The sequence below is a fragment of the Cavia porcellus genome, unplaced genomic scaffold, assembly GCF_034190915.1.
Source record: "Cavia porcellus strain 051 isolate PalLab524CR breed Dunkin Hartley unplaced genomic scaffold, mCavPor4.1 scaffold_16, whole genome shotgun sequence".
Lineage (NCBI taxonomy): Eukaryota > Metazoa > Chordata > Mammalia > Rodentia > Caviidae > Cavia > Cavia porcellus.
In genome coordinates this window covers 17,175,094-17,193,521 of record NW_026947499.1, presented here as the reverse complement: position 1 = coordinate 17,193,521, position 18,428 = coordinate 17,175,094, and the positions used below count along the sequence as shown (strand labels likewise).

At 51.9% G+C, this 18,428-nt stretch overlaps 1 protein-coding gene across 2 annotated transcripts; it reads right to left on the bottom strand.

Moving 5' to 3' along the window:
• Positions 1-1,844: 1,844 nt before the first annotated feature.
• On the bottom strand, positions 1,845-15,070 carry Acads (acyl-CoA dehydrogenase short chain). Of its 2 annotated transcripts, none has more exons than XM_003477690.5 (10): positions 14,919-15,070; positions 13,651-13,814; positions 4,509-4,658; positions 4,281-4,392; positions 3,735-3,886; positions 3,341-3,511; positions 3,125-3,262; positions 2,892-2,987; positions 2,648-2,704; positions 1,845-2,520 (listed from the first exon to the last, which is right to left on the bottom strand). In XM_003477690.5, exons 1-10 carry the CDS (start codon positions 14,962-14,964, stop codon positions 2,368-2,370), a joined length of 1,239 nt encoding a protein of 412 aa, XP_003477738.1. In that variant the 5' UTR covers positions 14,965-15,070; the 3' UTR covers positions 1,845-2,367. The 2 variants fall into 2 exon arrangements, with proteins under 2 accessions (XP_003477738.1, XP_005007277.1); XM_005007220.4 differs by having other exon boundaries at positions 13,651-13,817; positions 14,919-15,062.
• Between the last annotated feature and the right edge of the window lie 3,358 nt (positions 15,071-18,428).

The window sequence follows — 18,428 nt, the reverse complement described above, 5'->3', positions numbered from 1 at the left end:
CCTTACCAAGCAAACAAACAAAACAACCCCTCCTATTAAAGACAGGGAGACACTGACAAAATCTGAACAGAGTCTGCAAACGTGACACCCGACCTGGTAGGTGGCCTGTGGATTACACGATGCCCTTGTTCTTAGGAAACACACCCTGAGAATTAGGTGGAAAGGGGTGAGGTTTGCATCCCACTTTCCCAGGGGTAAAGTCCAGGATTTGGTTCTCAGGCAGAAGCCTCAGTAAACAGGTCAGCTGGAGCCCGTGATCATCCCACACGCATGCACGCACAGGCAGCGCTCCAGCTCAGAGCTGCTCCTAAGGCCCCGGCGGGCAGCTGCCCTCCGCGCAGGGCTGTTACTCTACTGAGAAATGGACAGCCATGTGGCCTCCAGGCCTTGCCCTCTGCCCTGAGCTGAGAGAGGCCCAGGCGGTGCTGGGCTCCTGGGACAGCCGACCTGCTGCAGTCGGCCCCTTCCCTGTTGGCTACTGCGGCCTGGCAATGTCCAGCTTCTCGACAGACAGGGTGGGCACAGCTGAGGGTCTGTAGGCCTGCATACCAGGCCAGGCGGAGCCAGAGTCCTGAGCATAGTCCACTCGGTGCAGAGGTCACAGGTGCCATTTGGGTTTCCCCTGCTCCTCTCTGGCCCCATGCCATCGGTAGGATCCCATCCCCGACACCGGTAGGGATGGGTTAGACAGCCTCCCCCAAAGCAACCTAGCTCCCCACTCCCAGAAGCCAGCCAGCTAGAGAGGCCGTGGAGCCTTCTGTCACCCTCTGCTCACTGCTCCTGGGCTCACAGGAACCCCTCGTGACTCATGATGTGAAACTGTCATGTCTCCAAGTGGGGTGGACACCCTTACCTTTCACTGGCATTTGGGCGGGGGCTAGGGCGGGGACTGGCAGACTGGCAGTCTGGCCAGGAGACCTTGAGGGGGTATGAGCTAGGACCAAGACCTTCCACATGCTCCCTGGAGCCAGGACACCTCTGTAAGGTGCCAGGCTGCCGCCTGGCTGCAAAAGCAAGGAGGGACACGGTTGCCAGAGCTTCAGGGCCCCTCCTTAGCAAGGAAAGACGTCCCTGCCCCTGCCACTGGCCTGCACACCCCACCCGAGGGTGCCCACGGCTGGGAGCAATCAGAAGCTAAATTGGCACGAGGAAGCTTGGCCCTGCTCAGACACCGCCTCTCGCTGGCTCCTGGGTCCAAGGCCAAGGTCAGGAGCCTGAGGCTGCAGCCTGCAATCGGTGCAGGCAGCTGGCACTGCATCCTCGTGCCGCAGCAGCTCCAGGTCGCTCCATGTCCCCACACACTGGCCTCACAGACCACGGGTCTCTTCCCTCCAGAGACCTATGGCAGTACCAGCGCTGGCGGTTTCCTCCTGCTTTCCAGGGACGTCCCCGCTCCTCTGAACGCTGCTGTTTTCTGGCCAGCTGCTTCACTCAAGGCCTCAGCCCAAAGCCAGCTCCACCTGGGCTCAGGCCCTGGGCAAGTCCCCTGCCCCGCTGCTCAGGACCAGCGCCTGCATCATTCAAACATTAAACCAGAGGCGGTGCTGCACGCCTGTTCTCACAGCACTCCAGGAGGCTGAAGCAGGAGGATGGAAAGGAGACCAGCCTGAACGACTTACCAAGATCCTGTCTCAAAAACTGAGAAAGGGCCGAGGGTGTAGTCCAGTACAAAGGCCTTGGGGTTAGCCCCCCAGGACTGCACCCCCACACACACACAGCCTCGGCCTCTGAAGCTGCTGTCTTGGGCTGCCCTGCCTCCTCTGCCCCAGCCTTTCGGCCAGGGTGCCCCCCTCCTCCCACACACAGTGTGCCAGCAAGGCCTGTGGGGAAAGATCCAGCCAGGGTCGAGACAGGTGCGCTTTATTACAAGTAGCTTCCACCAGAGACTGCAGACCACACACCGCACCCATCTGTCCTGCGCAGGGCAGCCCCAGGACCAGGAGCACGCACTTCCCGAGACTGGCACCCCAAGCCCCACCCGCTCACCCTTCTAAGTCTTGACCTGGGCAAAGGGCCAGGGCAGGAAGGCACACCTGTAAAAGTGAGGCCCTCTGGCTGGTGTGCAAAGAGGTAGCAGAGCCCAGCATTCGTGCTGAAGATGGCGGAGGTCCTGTCACAGGTCGCGGGGGCTCGCCTTGCCTGCCAAGCCTCCCTCTTGCACAGTGCAATCTGGGTGGCAGGAGGCCAGAGGGCAGGAGACCCCTCTAGCCAGTGTGCAGGGCAGGCACCAGGCTGGGCCTGGCCTGAGGGTACCAGGGCGACAGGTCTGTGCCCAAAGGTTTGGCAGTCACCAGGGTTAAGGCCACGCGGCTCCACCCCTTTCCCACAGTCCCAGGCTGGCAGGGGCGGCTGTACCCTCAGAGGGGCTCAGCTCCGGTAGCTCCGGAGCACGTGCCCGGCAATCACCAGCCTCTGGATCTCGCTGGTGCCCTCGTAGATCTCGGTGATGCGGGCATCACGGTAGTGCCGTTCCGCTGGCATCTCTGTCACATAGCCCATGCCGCCCAGGATCTGAATAGCCTAAAACGGAAAGCAGGGCCTCAGGACGCAGAAGACCCCCCACACACAGGAGGAAACACTGGGCAGAGTCAGCCAAGCACAGCCCCAGTCAGGGCAGGGGCAGCATCCGTGCAGGGCAGATGCTCACCTGGTGGCTGATGGCAGTCGCAGCCTCTGACGCAGCGAGCTTGGCCATGGCCGACTCCTAACCAGCAGAGATGGCAGTCAGCAGCTTCACTTCAGGAGGCCCCAGCTCCTGCCCCCCAGCAGAGGTGGGCCTGTGGGGGCCTCACCCAGACATGGTAAACACAAGCCCATCTCTGCCCACCCCAACACCCCCAAAAGGCCCCTTCACACCCCCACAGCTCTCAGGGGGCCCTCCCTCGTGGCACCTTAGTGAAAGGTTTCTTGTTGTCCTTCAGCATGGCCGCACGCCACGTCAGCAGCCGGGCACTCTCCAGGGCCACAGCCATGTCCGCCAGCTTGAACTGCAACAGATGGGCCCCACCATCAGCAGGTGCCCACCCCCAAACCCCAGGGCAGGTCAGACAGCGAGGGCCCCGCAGGGCGATAGCCAAGCTTCCCTCCCTGTACCCAGGCCAGCTGCTGACATCGCCATGGTTACCTGGATGCCTTGGAGCTTCGTGAGGGGTGCCCCGAAGGCCTTGCGGTTCTCAGCGTAGTTCACAGCGCAATCCAGGGCAGCCTGGGCAATGCCCAGGGCCTGGGAGGCGATGCCAATGCGGCCCATGTCCAAGGTTTGCTGTGGGGAGCACTGGGTCAGTGGCTGTAGGCTGGGACCCAGGGCCTGGCCCCAGGGTGCTGCCCCTGCCAGGCTCACCATGGCTATCTTGAAGCCCATCCCTGGTTCCCCCAGCAGGTTCTCCTTGGGGATGCGACAGTCTTCAAAGATGAGGCTGGCTGTGGACGAGGCCCGGATGCCCAGCTTGTCCTCTTTCTTCCCCAGCGTGAGCCCAGGTGTTGGCATGGGAACCAGGAAGGCACTGATGCCCTGAACGCCCCAAGATGCACAGTGACTTTCTCAGCGGCTACCCCACCCTGACACCAACAGTCCAGGAGCAGGCTCCAAGGCCAGGCCAGGCCACCCTGCTGGCTTCGGGGATGGTGCAGAAAGCAGGGGAGGATCAGGCCCAAGTCACCAGGGCAGGAACAGCTCAGCAGGGAGGTTCCCCTACAAACCAGCAGTCAGCCTGGCCTCCCCCAGTGGGGCCCACCTTGTTCTTCAGGGATCTGTCTACGCTGGCAAAGACCACGGTGGCTGAGGCCTCCCAGGCATTGGTGATCCAGGCTTTGGTGCCATTCAGGACCCATGAATCCCCTTCCTCCCGGGCTGTAGTAGATGCAGCTCCCGCATCACTGCCATTCCCTGCCCCACACAAAGACTCAGGACCCAGAACTGGGGAGCTAGCCCCACACTGAAACTGGGCTCCCCAGCCAGAATCCAGCTGCAGCAGCCCTGAAGCCTCCAGACTGGTCCAAGAGGGTACGGGGCCCTGTGCAGGAACCAAAGGGATCCTGGGCCCAGACCTCTCCTGGCCCGCCTGCACCCCATGCCACAGCCTCCGTGGGAGATCCAGGCAGCCACAGCTCGGCCCAGAGGCCCACACCAGAGCCCTTTCTGCCTGCTCAGGCGCTGACCTGCAGCAGCCCCCCAGCTCCAGTAGCACGGGCCTAAAGCCCTGCCTCAACCCCAGGTACCCAGCTCCCTTCTGGGCCTGTCACCCCAACCCTGAAGAAGAGACCCCCCAGCACCATGGTACCTGGTTCACTGAGGGCAAAGCAGCCAATTTTGTCGCCACTGGTGAAAGGGGTGACCCACTGCTTCTTCTGCTCAGGGGAGCCAAACTTCATGATGGGGCCCAGGTAGAGAGACTGGGGGAAGAGTGGGCAGTGGTTCGAGGCCACCCCAAGGCCTGCTCTCTCCAGAGGCCCACCCAGACCGAGTCCAGAGCCAACTCCAAGGTGTCCTGGCAACCCAGGAAGCTCACATTGTTGACACTCATGATGACGCCGGTTGAGGCACAGCCCCGGCTGATCTCCTCCATGGCGATGGAGTAGGCCAGATAGTCCAGGCCGGCCCCGCTGAGCTCCTCCGGCACGTCCATGGCCAGCAGCCCAAGCTCACCCATCCTCTTCACCTAGGGAGGGGAGCAGGTCATAGCCAGGGTACTGTTGCGCTGGTGCCCGCCCTCCCTGGCCCCTCCAGTCTAGGGCCAGTGCCAACAGACACTCAGGCCATGCCCCTCCATACACACACACCCTGAGCCCCAATCCAAATGCTAAACAGCCAGCCCAGCTGTTCAAACCATCCTGCCCCCATGCCACCCCACCAAGTGTGTTCACCTCTCCATCCACGACCACACCAGTGAGCAGGTAGAAGGCTCAGTAAGCCTTCAGGGGACTTAAAGGTAAGGAACAGAATAGTATGATGCCACATTGGTCTTTCTTCAGTCCCCTAAGCACATACATTTCCTCCTCCCCACCACAGGGCCTTTGCACATGCTGTTTCCTATGTCAGTAAGGCATGTGGTGGACTAGTATTTTTTTTCCTCCTTTCTTTCTGATCTTAATGCAAGCACCATCTCTTTGGGTTGCCACTTCTGGCCTCAATTAAGTCAAATACTTAAATCACACACTCACAACCCTGTGCTTGCCAGGCAGGTGCTTATGCTGCTGAGCTAAATCCCCAGCCCCAAGATGCTCATTTTGGGAGTTGGTTTGTTTGTTATTAGGGATCGAACTCAAGACCATGCACTTGCCAGGCAGGCACTTACATCACTGAGCTAAATCCCCAGCCCTAAAATGCTCATTTTGACTAAGTTCTTTCTCAGTGACCATGAGGAGAGAAACTTTGTGTTTTTCTCATTGTTACAGGCCAGATGCCAGTGAAAATGTGAATGGATAAAAGCCTGAGTTGCATGGGTGTGTGTGTGTGTGTGTGTGTGTGTGTGTGTGTGTGTTACTGGGAATGGGACCCAAGCCCTTGAGCAGACAGGCAAGTGCTCTCCCACTGAGCTACGACCCCAGGTTTGTTCTGTTTCACTTCATTTCAAGGCACAGGCTCACTAAGCTGCCCAGGTTGGCCTTGAACTCATGACCGTTTCTCAGCATTCTGAGCAGCTGGGATTACAGGTGTGTGTAACCATGTCCAATGGAGTTGGGATGTCTGGTGTGGAGACAGTAACAGTCATAGTGAACACTGAGCTCCTCCCCACGCCAGGCTCTCCACAGAGCACTTCTGGTTTGCTTTTGCAGTAGCAGAAATTGAACCCTTGATCACGCTAGGCCAGTGTGCACAGCACCTCGTGCTCTCTGTGTAGTGTCTCCTTTGAGTCTGCAAAGTTCTATGAGAAGGATGTTACATGTTAACTGCATGGTTCAGTGGGGAGACCGGAGCGTGGAGGGGATAAGCACTCTGCCCAAGGCCACATTGATGAAAACCTGGCAGCGAACACACCCTTAGCCAGCTCTGCCCATGCAGACCCACAAAACCCTTTAACCTCGTCAGCTCCCTTCCCACCAGAGAATACGGAGCACAGGAGAACCGACCTAAGGTCAGGGAAGAGGCAACTGAGACCATTCTGTGGGCTCAGGGACAGGGAAGGGATGAGGGGGCGCTGCTTTTATTAGCCCCTCTCTGTGGCACTGGGGATTGAACTGAGGGCCTTTCACCAAGCTAGGACACCCCCAGTCCTTTCTGTTTTGAGACAGGGTCTCTGTAAGTCAGTAAATTATCTGGGCTGTGATCCTCCTTCCTCAGCCTCCCTGGGTGCTGGGGCTAACAGGCAGGCATCACTGCACCCGGCTTATTGCCCCTTATCTATAAGGTCATCCTTCAGAACCAGAGGGAGACTGCTTCCGGGACACCCACAAACACCAAAGCCCAGAGGGGCTCACGTTCCCTTACATGAAATGGTGCAGCCTTTGCCCAGAGCCGACACTGTCATCCAGGCACTTTGCCTCTTCGTTCCTGCATTTGCTTGTGTATTTCTGTGGTGCTAGAGACAGAGCCCAGGGCCTGTGCACGCTGGGTGTGCACTGCGCCACCAAGATCAGCCAGCCACATCCTCCACGGGCCTGAAGTCCTGGCCCCGTGACCTACAGTACCCGACACTGTGTGCATGTGCAGGAGATGAGGAGGAGGAAAAGCTGTGCACGACCCGACGCAGTTATTTCCCTGGATGTGTTTGATTCTTGCATGGTCAGGTCAGGTCCTGACACAGAGCCTGGGGCAGGAGGGCCAACTGCAAGGACAGTGCTGTGACCACGTCCCCAACCCCTCTGACAGGAACTTCCTCTATAATGAGAGTTACTTCTGGATTATAAAAGTTTCACCCCGCCTACCCCCCCCCCATAAACCATATTTAACTTCCCTGACTGCTGAGACCATAAACGATACAAGATACAGAAACCTCTGCGTCTGGCTCAGGCCGAGTGATCGCGGTCACCAACCGGCAAGTCCTCTGACAGCAACACAAGCTGCTACACTTCCCTAACAATCTGTGTCCCCACAGGAAATCGCTTGATGCTGCTGGAACTGTCCCGTGGGAAGCTACTGCGGGAGACACTCAGCGTGGCGCCGGTCTGCGACATGCCAGAGGCACGGGCTCACCGTGGCACCCAGATGCCAGCCCCTGAGCACTGCCATGCCTGCAGCCTGAGAGGATGCACACAGAGGGGCAAGCAGTGTGGGAGGCAGAGCGGCAGCCCCAAGACATCAGCGTCCTCACGCTGGGCCCTCTGCTCTCCAACCACCACCATCACCACCACCCCCGCCTCCCAGGGAAGGGCTGGGGACGGGCACATGCCAGGCCCTGGGCTCCATCCTCAGTCCTGCAAAAATAAATCCATAAATAATGAAAACAAACAGCTCCTCGCGCTCAGGCTTCCTGCTTCAGGATGGGAGCTCCCTTTCCCATGTGTGACTTTGGGTCCGTGTGAGGAGCCAAACCAATGCCCCCAGATCTCAGACCTTGAACCTTCAGAACCATGAGCTAACTAAACCTTTTTTTCATAACAAAATGAAAAAAGAAAAAACACCTCATATAAAAACAATGCTACAAGTCACTTCTAAAAATAACGTCTCTAAAACATTAGATTGATCTTCAGTATGCCTATGTTCATTATAGCCAAAACTAACTCTCTTTAAAAAATACAATTTCCTGGGCCAGGGATATAGCTCAGCAGTTCAGTGCTGGCTGGCAGTGTGAAGCCCTGAGCTTGATTGCCAGTACCATAAATAAATGAATAAATAAATAAATTTTTCTGCCGGGTACGGTACACACCTGTAATGCCAGCATTTGGGAGGCTGAGGCAGGAAGCCTGTCTTGCATTTGAGGCCAGCCTAAACCACACAGCAAGACTCTGTCTCAAAAATATGTTTTAAAATTTTTTAAAAATTTCTATCTTGAAGATTTCCTTTTTCTGGCACTCAGGATCAAACCGGTCCCTCGCACATGTTGGGCAAGCGCTCTACCACTGAGCTGTACCATCGGTTCTTTCTGTTTTTATTTTGAGATGGTCTCTCAGAGTTGCCTTCACCGGCCTCAAACTTATGCTCTCCCTGCCTCAGTCTCCTGAGTTTCTGGGATTACAGGCACGTACCACCACACAGGGCAAGATGTGCCACAAACCCCAGGGAAGACCTGGCATTTGAGAGGCCATGGGTTCTAGCTCCAAGACCACACACACACTCACACAGGTAAAAAGGGAAGAGAAATCCACAAACAGCAGGGCCTGTTAGCACCTCCCGAGATCCAGCTGCACATGTGGGCCACACGCTGGGAGGCTGAGGGCCTGGGCCCTGTGGTCACCCCCGAGGGTGCAACCTGGCCCAATGGGAACGCTCCCTGGGACATGGGGCATCACACAGCCTGATGCCAGAGAAGAGGAAGAACAAGACCCAAGCCACCCATTCAGGAAGCTGCATGTCCGAAGTAACTATGAACCAAGACGTGTCGCGGTAGGAGCGCTAAGGCTGGTGACCATTAACTGAGTATTTGGGAAGAGCTGACAGAGAAGATCCGACATATCCCCAACACAAAGAACTGCGAAGCTCAGTGACTTTCGTCAACAGAGCTCTGGATTAAAACACTAGTGAAGTCAGAAAGCACACAATAATGCTAAGTTGAAAATAACCAAGCAGCTTGCAAACCACAAAAATAATTAGAGGTTTATTCGTGGGGTGAAATATTAATTAGATTTAAACGGGAGGAAATCCTTTCATTTGTGGCCATGTAGACCGAGCAGGGGGTCAGTCAGTGAACTGTACCAGACACTGACAGCTTGACTGTACTCGCAGTGATCGTCTAAAGCTGTCACCTGAGAGAGGCACAGAGCACTGGGACGGCCACGGTGGCTGTGACAGGGAACTAAGAGAGGTTCATGAAAAGGCACAGTGCTGCTTTTGCGCAGTACAAGAAAGATTTGCAGATCTTGTGCTGACTACAGTGACAGCTATCGTGTCCCTTACACAACTTTAACTTGCGATGAGTGTTGTTTTAATCTTTTCCCCACATATCCAAAAGATAAATGTGTTAAGTTATAAATATGCTAACTAGAAAAACTGGTAATTTACAATATAAGCATATACCACAACTTTACATTGCACACATTATATAATTTACTACCATTATGCTACATAAAATGAAAATTTATTAAGAAAAAATAAAAGACCTGATTAGTATCTGTGGTGACACACACCACTGACCAATTACTGTGATCAGATCGTCACACACTGTATCCAGGTGTTGAAATGCTACACTGCACCCCAGAAATGTGCCAACATATATATACTGTGTGTATATACATATTATATATAATTTTTCCAAAAGACACATATAACAATATGATCGGCATAACTGGCAAATTCTGAATAGAATACTCCCAGAATATAGAAAGATAAAGTCTGTTTGCAAAAATTAGAGGAAGTAAGGCTGGGGATTTAGCTCAGTGGCAAAGCTTCTGCCTGGCAAGCTTGAGGTCATGAGTTCATTCCTCAGTACCGGAAAAAAAAAAAATCAGAGGAGGTAGCAAGTAGAAGGCAATCTGGGGTCATATTAACAAACCAGTGACAAGCCAGGCATGGTGGCGCACACCTGTATTCCCAGCACTTGGGAAGCGGAGGCAGGAGAATTGCTATGAGTTCTAGGACAGCCTGGCCTACACAGTGAGTTTGAAGCCAGTCTGAATGACATAGCAAAACCTTGTTTCAAAAAAAAAAAAAGTTTTTCAATAAAAATTCACTGAGTGGAGAAGATATTTTATATACATAAAAACTTTTCAAAGTTAGGAAGTCTGAAACTGACTGGAAATACCACTGTTTCTTAAACACCTTTGTGACAAAATGACACTGTAAAGTTGTAACTGTTATTTCATTTGTTAGTTTAGACATAAAAAGACTAAAGGTCAGTTAATTATAAAACCAACCATGTAAGTGAAAACTGGCGCCTACCTTCCACCTAATTCTTGGCCTGCCCGCCTCAAAACTCCCTCCCTTTGGCCCTTCTCTGGCAAACCTCCTTTACTGGGGAAACAAAAAACTCTTCAGGAAACATACACTGTACTAACGAAAAACATCAATAATTCTTCAGGAAAACATATTAGAACTCACTGAACTACAGGCCGGGGTGACGCAGAACTCTGTGCCTGGCTGCTAAACTACAAAGCGCAGCTGCTTAGCGAGAAACAACCTCCAGGAGCTGGGGTGCAGGTCAGCGGCAGAGCAGCACCCTAGCTTGTGTGAGGCCTGGGTTCCATCTATGTCACTGCAAAACCAAAGGAAGGGAAGGAGAGGAGAGGGACAGCAGGAAAACAGGATAGAAACAAAGAGAGAGGGGGAAGGAGAAAAGAAAAGAAACTCAAGCAAGAGTAACAGTGCACGCCTCTAATTTAAATTTAGCACTCCGGGAGCCTGAGGCTGGAGGATCCCAAGCTCCAACGCTCCTGGGCAACTTAGCAAGACTGTTGCACAACAAAAAACAAAAAGGCCTGCAGATGTAGCTTACTGTGGAGCACCTGGGTTCAACCTCCAGTACCACTAAAAAATAAAGAAACAACTTAACCTCTGGCTTCAGTTTCCTCATCTGAAAGCTGGACATAAGTAAGTAACAACCTTACTCTGCTGTCTTGAAGACTCAATGAGTTAAATGTTCTATATATATAAAGATTCCAATTGTTACCTACTGATCATCACTATCATCATGTGGAGTTTTCTTTGAGGTGTGTAAATGTGGGGTTGCTCACCAAACACATGCTAACAATAGGTAAGTGCTCTATTCCTGGGCTACGCCGTAGCCCTTACTAAATCTTTGAAACACTCATTACATTATTTGGCACTGTGCAAATGTGTTGTATTACCTGCGTGTGTCTAGTTCTCTCGGCCTTTGCCTACTTTACCCCTGACTTTCTCCCTGTAACTTGGAGCTTAGCACCGTACAGGGACAGGGACAAGAGCTAAGGGCAGGTTCTGGGGAAGGAGCTCAGCATTAGGGCACTCGTCCTGGCACGCAGCATGTGCAAGGCCTTAGGTTTGACCCTCAGCAATGAAAAAGAAAAAGCAAGAAAGCAAACAGGTCTTGGCCCTCAGCCCCTGAGATGCACACTGTCAGGAGTATCCCTCGGCCACCAAACAAGCGGTGGACCCATCAACAGATCCAGGGCTCCTCCTCCTCCCCAGCTATGAGTATCCAGGCCATACTGAGTAAAGAAGAATTACTGTGAGCCACGTATGTAAAACAGGTATACAGTTCATGTGCACAAGAAACAAAACTTCCCTTTAAAAATTTATTTATTTATAACATTCAGAAAAAAAAAAAAAAGAGTTAGCAGCCCACAGGAAGTGTGCTCAACACCACACACCTGCTACAGCCTGAGACCATGTGCAGATCACCAGCAGACTGGCTAAGAGCAAGGATTAGGAGAGGACAGTGCGAACACCTGGCAAATAATGAAACAAAATACAGACGCGATTGTACTCTGCTACTCTCATGCACACTCGGGAGACCCTTACGGAGCTGTATCCCTGTGGGAGAAGCTGCCGGCGCCGACCTCTTCCTCCAAGCCCCACTTCTGCCACCACTGGAAGAATTAACCGCAGCCCCATAAAGCAAATCAGAAAGCACTGCGCCAGAGGATTCATTAAGAGCACGCTGGCGAAGGCCAGGGATACTCCTCAGTGGAACATGCACCTGCCTGGAAAGAGTGAGGTTGTGAGTTCGATCCGCAGTACAAAAAAAAAAAAAAAAAAAAGAGTAGGATGGCAAAGCATTGTCTTCTGGCAGCAGCTGCCTGACACAAACCACCATCTGTGATACTGGTCATAATTTGACAGAGTCCAACAATACAGGACAGACAAACGGGGCAGTCTGTCCTTTGGCAGGAATACTCCCACACACAGCCAGGTCATGGGCAGCGGACGCGGGGGACGAGCCCCCAAACCACTCCTGCTGCGCCAAGGCCTGTTTGTGTCTTGCCTTCCTCTCCTCTCCTCTCAGAATTCACACTTTTTCACATCCCCACTAAGGCGCTCAAATGTAAAGTGGTGATCCAGGCAAGGCCATGGAGTCACACGTGTGGGGATGGCAGAGGCAGGGAAGGGGAGGCCCAACAACAACACTCCCAACTAGAACGGCGTTTCCCTATTGGCTGGCTGGGCCACTGGGCATCGCACACAGATGGCACCCGGATGGAGAATGGTTTGAGGCAGCCAGACTCGGGCTACAAGGCTGAGCTGTACACACCAACAAAGTATGAAGTCTCTTCTCTCGCTTCTGTTTCTTTGTTGTTGTTGTTGTTGTCTTTTTTCTTTTTTTATCGGTACCAGGGCTCGAACTCATGACCACATGCTTGCAAGGCAGGCGCTTATGCCGCTGAGCTAAATCCCCAGCCCCACTCGCTTCTGTTTCTGTGACAGTACAGTATAAACCACTACCATTACTCAAGCCTGCTGGGCACCTTACATTTGACAAACACTATGTCCTTTAATATCTGCAATCCTACCAGAAAGCAAGAAATGGAGACCAGCCTAAGCAGAGATCCAGCAATGTACAGATTAAATAAGACAATAAAAATCCCTATAAGTAGCCCAGCTGGGTTTTCTAACCAGAATGTAACCTATCAGCTTTGAGGACGTTGAATCTTCCCACAGTCTAGGCACAAAGGTCCCACAAACTGACCACACGACACTAAGCCAAAAGACTGGCCCCCAAATTTTCAGGACACAACATGGGGGACCACTAAAAAACAGACAAGGAGTAGAGCCCAGAAAGATTTGCCCTTTCACAAACCATGGATTCAACAGGTATCTCTGGAGCATTTATAAGCGTGCCAGACATCTTACCAGGTCAGGGGACATGAAGGACAGCTTACATTGCATCGCAGATGGACTGAACAGAGATGAGGAGCATAGGAGGGAGTTATGGGTGCAGACCTCGGGGTCTGGGAGAAGACAGACCTGATTTGGACCCCTCATTCTTAGTCTCATGACTTTGGGAACGTTATTTAACCTGTTCACAGGCTTGAGTTTTACTGGTGATTCCATGGGCATAGTATCAGTATCTTCACCCTGTACAACTGCGCAAGGAACAAATACGGCAACCGATGTCATGTGCACAGGACAGAACATAGTGTCAAGGGTTCTCTGAGCATTAACTGTCACTAACAGCGCAATACCTGGGACAGAACTGTGCCCACACCTAAGTGAACTTTTACTGTGAGGCCTGGACACTCTCCAGATCCTATCTGCAAATCCTACCTTAATCCTCAGTATAACAATACTAACAGGACGGCACTCTGGGACCTCCGACACGGATTTCACTGCACCTGAGCCTCAGTCCTCTAGAACTTGGTGACAATAGCACTCTGTTTCTCGGAGTGGGTGGCACTTTGCACAGTCCTTCAAGGTTTCCCTAATGTTACCAAGCAGCTGGACCAGCGCTAGTTACTGTCATTTGGAAATGAAATCCTGGCTAAAGGATTTAGGGTGAATAAAACAAGCCTCCAAAGCACTCTGGGGTCCAGAGCCCCTGCGAAAGGGCTCCATGACTGGAGGTGAAGTGTCCCTAGCTGTCACTGTCACCATTCATCCGAGGGCAGCCGGCCATCACGCGACACTCAGGTTGGCGCTCTCACCTGCGCCGCTGGGAAGAGATGCTCCCTGTCCACCTGAGCCGCGATGGGAACCAGCTCCTTCTCAGCAAAGTCCCGACAGGTCTGACGCAACATCTGGTGCGTCTCTGGCAGCTCCACAGAATTGTAGACAGTGTGTAACTGCTGCCAGTCCCGAGGACGGCGAACTACTGGCAGTGAAAGAACACAAGGGGTCCTGAGTAGTAGTAATCATGATCCACTTAGAAGCTTTCCACCAGGCAGGATTTCCCCTTTGGGGAAGTAATGTCCAACAGTAGTATTGGGTGTCACAACTGGGAAAGGGAATGTTTTTAGTACCCACTAAACATCCCATTATGCACAGGACAGGTCCGCCAACAGAATTACTGGCCTGCAGTCCCAGGTAAGTCCCAGAGCTAGAGCAGGAGGCTCACTTTGAGCCCTAGAGATGAAGGCCAGGCTGGGCAGCACAGCAAGGGGAACAATAATAAAAACTGTACCCAAACCTAAGAGAACTTTTACTGTGAGGTCTGGACACTCTCCAGATCCTATCTACAGACCGTATTTCAGTCCTCAGTATAACAATAATAACAGGACGGCAGCTCTGTGACCTCTGACACAGTTTCACTGCATCTGAGCCTCAGTGCTCTAAGAACTTGGTGACAATAGCACTTCATTTCTCGGGGTGGGTGGCACTTTGCACAGTCCTTCAAGATTTCCTTAATGTTATCAGGAGGAAGTTGGATCTGCATTTGCTAAGGATGCCTTGATCACAGATGCCAATGGTGATGGACACAATGGGAAAGGGATGCGGGAAATGGTAAATAACAGTGCAAATATTACGAAGCATCTATTACATGCCCGGCGCTGCACTGTGGGCTATATGCTGTGATTTAATCTTGCTAACAACTCTCTGTGAGTAGCAACAGCTCGCTGTGGCCATCTTACACTTAGGCCAATTGAGGCCAGAGGATAACTAAGCGTCTGGTCCAAGGTCACAGACCTGAGTCCAAGCTCAGTCCCAGGCCTGCCTCTGAGGTCGGCGTCGGCGGGCCCAGAACTCAGCGTGGGTGACAGGGATACGGGTGCCGCGGTTCGAACCCGGTCGGCGGGGACTCGGGGCTGGCGCGGCGGAGCCCCAGGGGCCCGGCCTGCGGGGCCCAGAGAAATCGGCTGGGGCAAAGCCCGCGCGCCGGTGCGGGTGCCGCCAGCCGACCCCGGGGCTGGGCAGTGCCCCCCACGAGGACCCACGCCGTGGGCTGCCCGGCAGCACGAAGCCCAAGCACACTCACCTCCGCGGAGGGGGCCGCAGGCCCGGGCGAGCAGCGTAGCGGCCATGGGCGGTGAACGCGGCTAGGGATTCTGCGCGATCTCGGGCGGCGAGCGCTCGTTCCGGGCTGCAGGGGGCGGCCCCGAGCGGGCAACGCCACGCCCTCAGGCTCCAGGGGCGTGGCCGGCGCGCTGGAGGCGGGGCCTCTGGAATCCCCGCCCCCACGGGGCTGGCCAATATTTCCCTAAGCTAAGGAGGCGAAGTCTCCGAAGTTGGCGTGCTGCTGTCCGGCTCTCGTCAGTTAATAAAAATGCAAGTATGGCAAGGAATGGGCCTCGAAGAGGGCCATGGAGGTCTTTAGAAAGTATAGTAAGAGAGATCAGTCCTCAAAAGCCAGGCATCAAAGCGTGCTGCTGTGGTCCCGGCAACAAGGGAGGGAGAGAGGGAAAGGTCCCACGCGCTCAGCAACCCGCAGACCCTAACCACCCTGGACAATGCAGCGAGACACCATCTCGAAAAAAACAAAAGCCTGGCGTAGTGGCCCACCCCTGTAATCCCAGAACTTCAGAAACTGCGACGGGAGGATCACCACCAAGTTTGAGGCCAGCCTGGGCTACATAGTGATTTTGAGGCCAGCCTAAAAAAATTTGAGACCCTGTCTCAAAAAAAACAAAAACCTTTGACTTAAAAGTCTCATCTATGGACGTATTTCTTGTAAAATCCATGACCTGAAGACCCAAGACCTATCCCTGCCCACATCTCTGTGCTGCCCAGCCCCAATCCTGTGTTCCCTGGCGCCTGCTTTCATTGCACAATGCAGGCAGCTTTGTTCTGCAACCCTTGGCCTTTGCCTGGACGGCTCCTTCTCTCTCAGGGCCTGCGCAGGAGCCACCCTGCCCATACCAGGCCAGTATTTCTCTGCATGCTGGAATAAACCCTGTTTATTCGTAGTACTTTGCCTCTGCTTTGTTTTTGTGGTGTGTCCATGTGTGCACGTGCCCGAGGGGAGGACTTGGAGGGGTGCCGTATATGCACATGCCTGCGGGGACAGGTTGGAGAGGTACCAGGGATGGAACCTAGGACCTTCACAGTTGTTAGTTACATCTCTTGATCTTATTTTTTGAGACGGGATCTTACATTCTAGTCACCCCTTCTACCTGGACACCAGCTCTAGGTAGAAAAATAAATTTCAAACACAGGAAAAAGAAACAAAAGGTTCATGTTTGTGAGCAGAGGCCAGTAACTGCTTCAGTTGCCTCAGACTAATCAGTGTTTGGTGTTGGAATTGAAGCTAGGCTCTTGTGCAGGCTAAACATGTGCTATACACTGAACGACACCCTCAGACCTTAATTTTAAAATTGTATTGGTTGTGCTCTTAAATATAAGAATGTGTTTCAGATTAGAAATGGTTTTTGGCTACCATCTCTCTTCGCAATAGCCCACTCTATGCTGTAATGTACTTTTCTCCTTTTTTTCCTACATTTACTTGGCCCAAACTCACTCTGCAGAGTCCGTTTTTTCTTACCTTTAATAAATGTGTTAAAAATAAATAAATTTGCTTTTTGCCAGACATAGCAGCACACAGCTGTAATCCCAGCTACATGAGAGGCTGGAGGTAGGCAGATCTTGAGTTTAAGGCCAGCCTGAACAACTGAGCCAGAACCTATCTCAAAACAAAAAATGAAAAAAGGCTGGGGATGCGCCAGTGTGAAGCTCTGAGTTTAACTCCAGTACTACCCCACCCCCCAAATATTCAGGTTTGCAGCAGAAACAGATTGACTGGTTGTCAAAGACAAGTGAGAGAAGGAGCTACCTGTGAATACCCAGAACTCTAGGGACATTTCTGAATAGTGTGATGCATTGGGGTCTGTGCCTAGATCCCCAATCTCCCAAATGAGTACATGGCGGAAGGCCCAAATGAAATGAGACAAGTGGTATTATCTCTAGGGCTCCAGGAGAACCAAAATCCTCTGCAGAGTTCTTAACTCTAGTGGCTGAGAAAAACAATGTCTCTGGGTGGCCCGTATTTATTTAGTGTTCAAACAAGGAAGGGATTAGAGTGGAAAATGCAGGAAATCTGAGCAGGACCTTGGGAGGGGTTCAAGGACCCCTACAAGACACAGACTAATTAAGAACTATCCTAGGAGAAAGTCTTCAGGTGTCCTCAGCTGTGGCCTATCTTGCACCCTGCGGTGTCTCCTTGTTCTCAGTCCAGCCGCTCCTGGATCATGCCACAGTCCTGCATGTGTATTCAGCTTGAGCGGCTCCAACTGTGATGGAAAGTCCTTGTATCATGATTGTGACTTCAGTAGGAAGACTGTATACATTTGTCAAAAAACATCAGCTAATTGGGCATGATGGTCCATACCTGTAACCCCAGCACTTGTGTTCACCCTGAACTACATAGTGAGACTGTCTCAAAAAACCAAAAAGGAAAAAAGCATCAGATGATTCTCTTACATGTGATAAACTTCAGGTATCAAGTATACCTTAATAAACCTACCTTTAGCTGGGCATGATATCACAAGACCAATAGTATCCTAACATTCTAGGAGCCTAAGGCAGGAAGACCCCAAATTTAAGCCTAGTTTGGGCAATTTAATGAGACCCTATCTCAAAATAAAAAGAAAAGGGAGAGAAGAATGGGGGGGGGGGGAGCAGCAGCAAGATAGATATGAACTGGTACAAATTCCCTATGATGAATATATTGTCACTGTTTATATCTAAAATGTACCAATAAAATTTTAAAATGAAAATAAAGAGACTCAGGGCTGGGCATTTAGCTCAGCAGCATAAGCACCTGCCTGGCAAGTGTGAGGTCATGAGTTCAATCCCCTGTACCAATAAAAAGGCTGCAGAAACAGAGCCATAAAAAAAATAAAGTAAAATTTAAAAAAAAAAAAAAAAAAGCTAGGAATCTAGCTCAATGCAAAGATTCTAGGTTCAATCTCCAGTGCTGGGGGGGAAAAAAAGCAACACTTGAAAAAACCTACCTAACTTTAAAACACATATGCAAAGTTTAAGATCTCAAAGTCCCAAGGCAAAATATCTTTATAAAATATTTAACCTAATTGGGTGTGCTGGCGCATGTATGTAATCCCAGCACTCTGGCAGGGGGATTGCAAACTTGAGTCTAACCTGGGCAACCTGGTGATTTAGAGACCTTGTCTCAAAAAATAACATAAAATAATATGAAGACAAAGCCACAGTTAAAAAAAAAAAAAAGTAAAATAAAATAAAACAGAGCTGGGGGCTACAGCTCAATGAGACCTGCATTCAATCTCTGGTATCACAAAAACGAAACTGACAAAAATATTGAAATTAAAATATAATACTAGGTGGCTGGGGATTTAGCTCAGTGGCATAAGTGCCTGCCTTCTTGCAAGCAGGCAGTCCTGAGTTCGATCCTTGGTACCGATAAAAACGAAAAAGACAAAAAAAAAAAAAATTAGATATATAATACTAGGGGCTGGGGATTTAGCTCAGCGGCATAAGCACCTGCCTTGTAAGCAGGCAGTCGTGAGTTCAATCC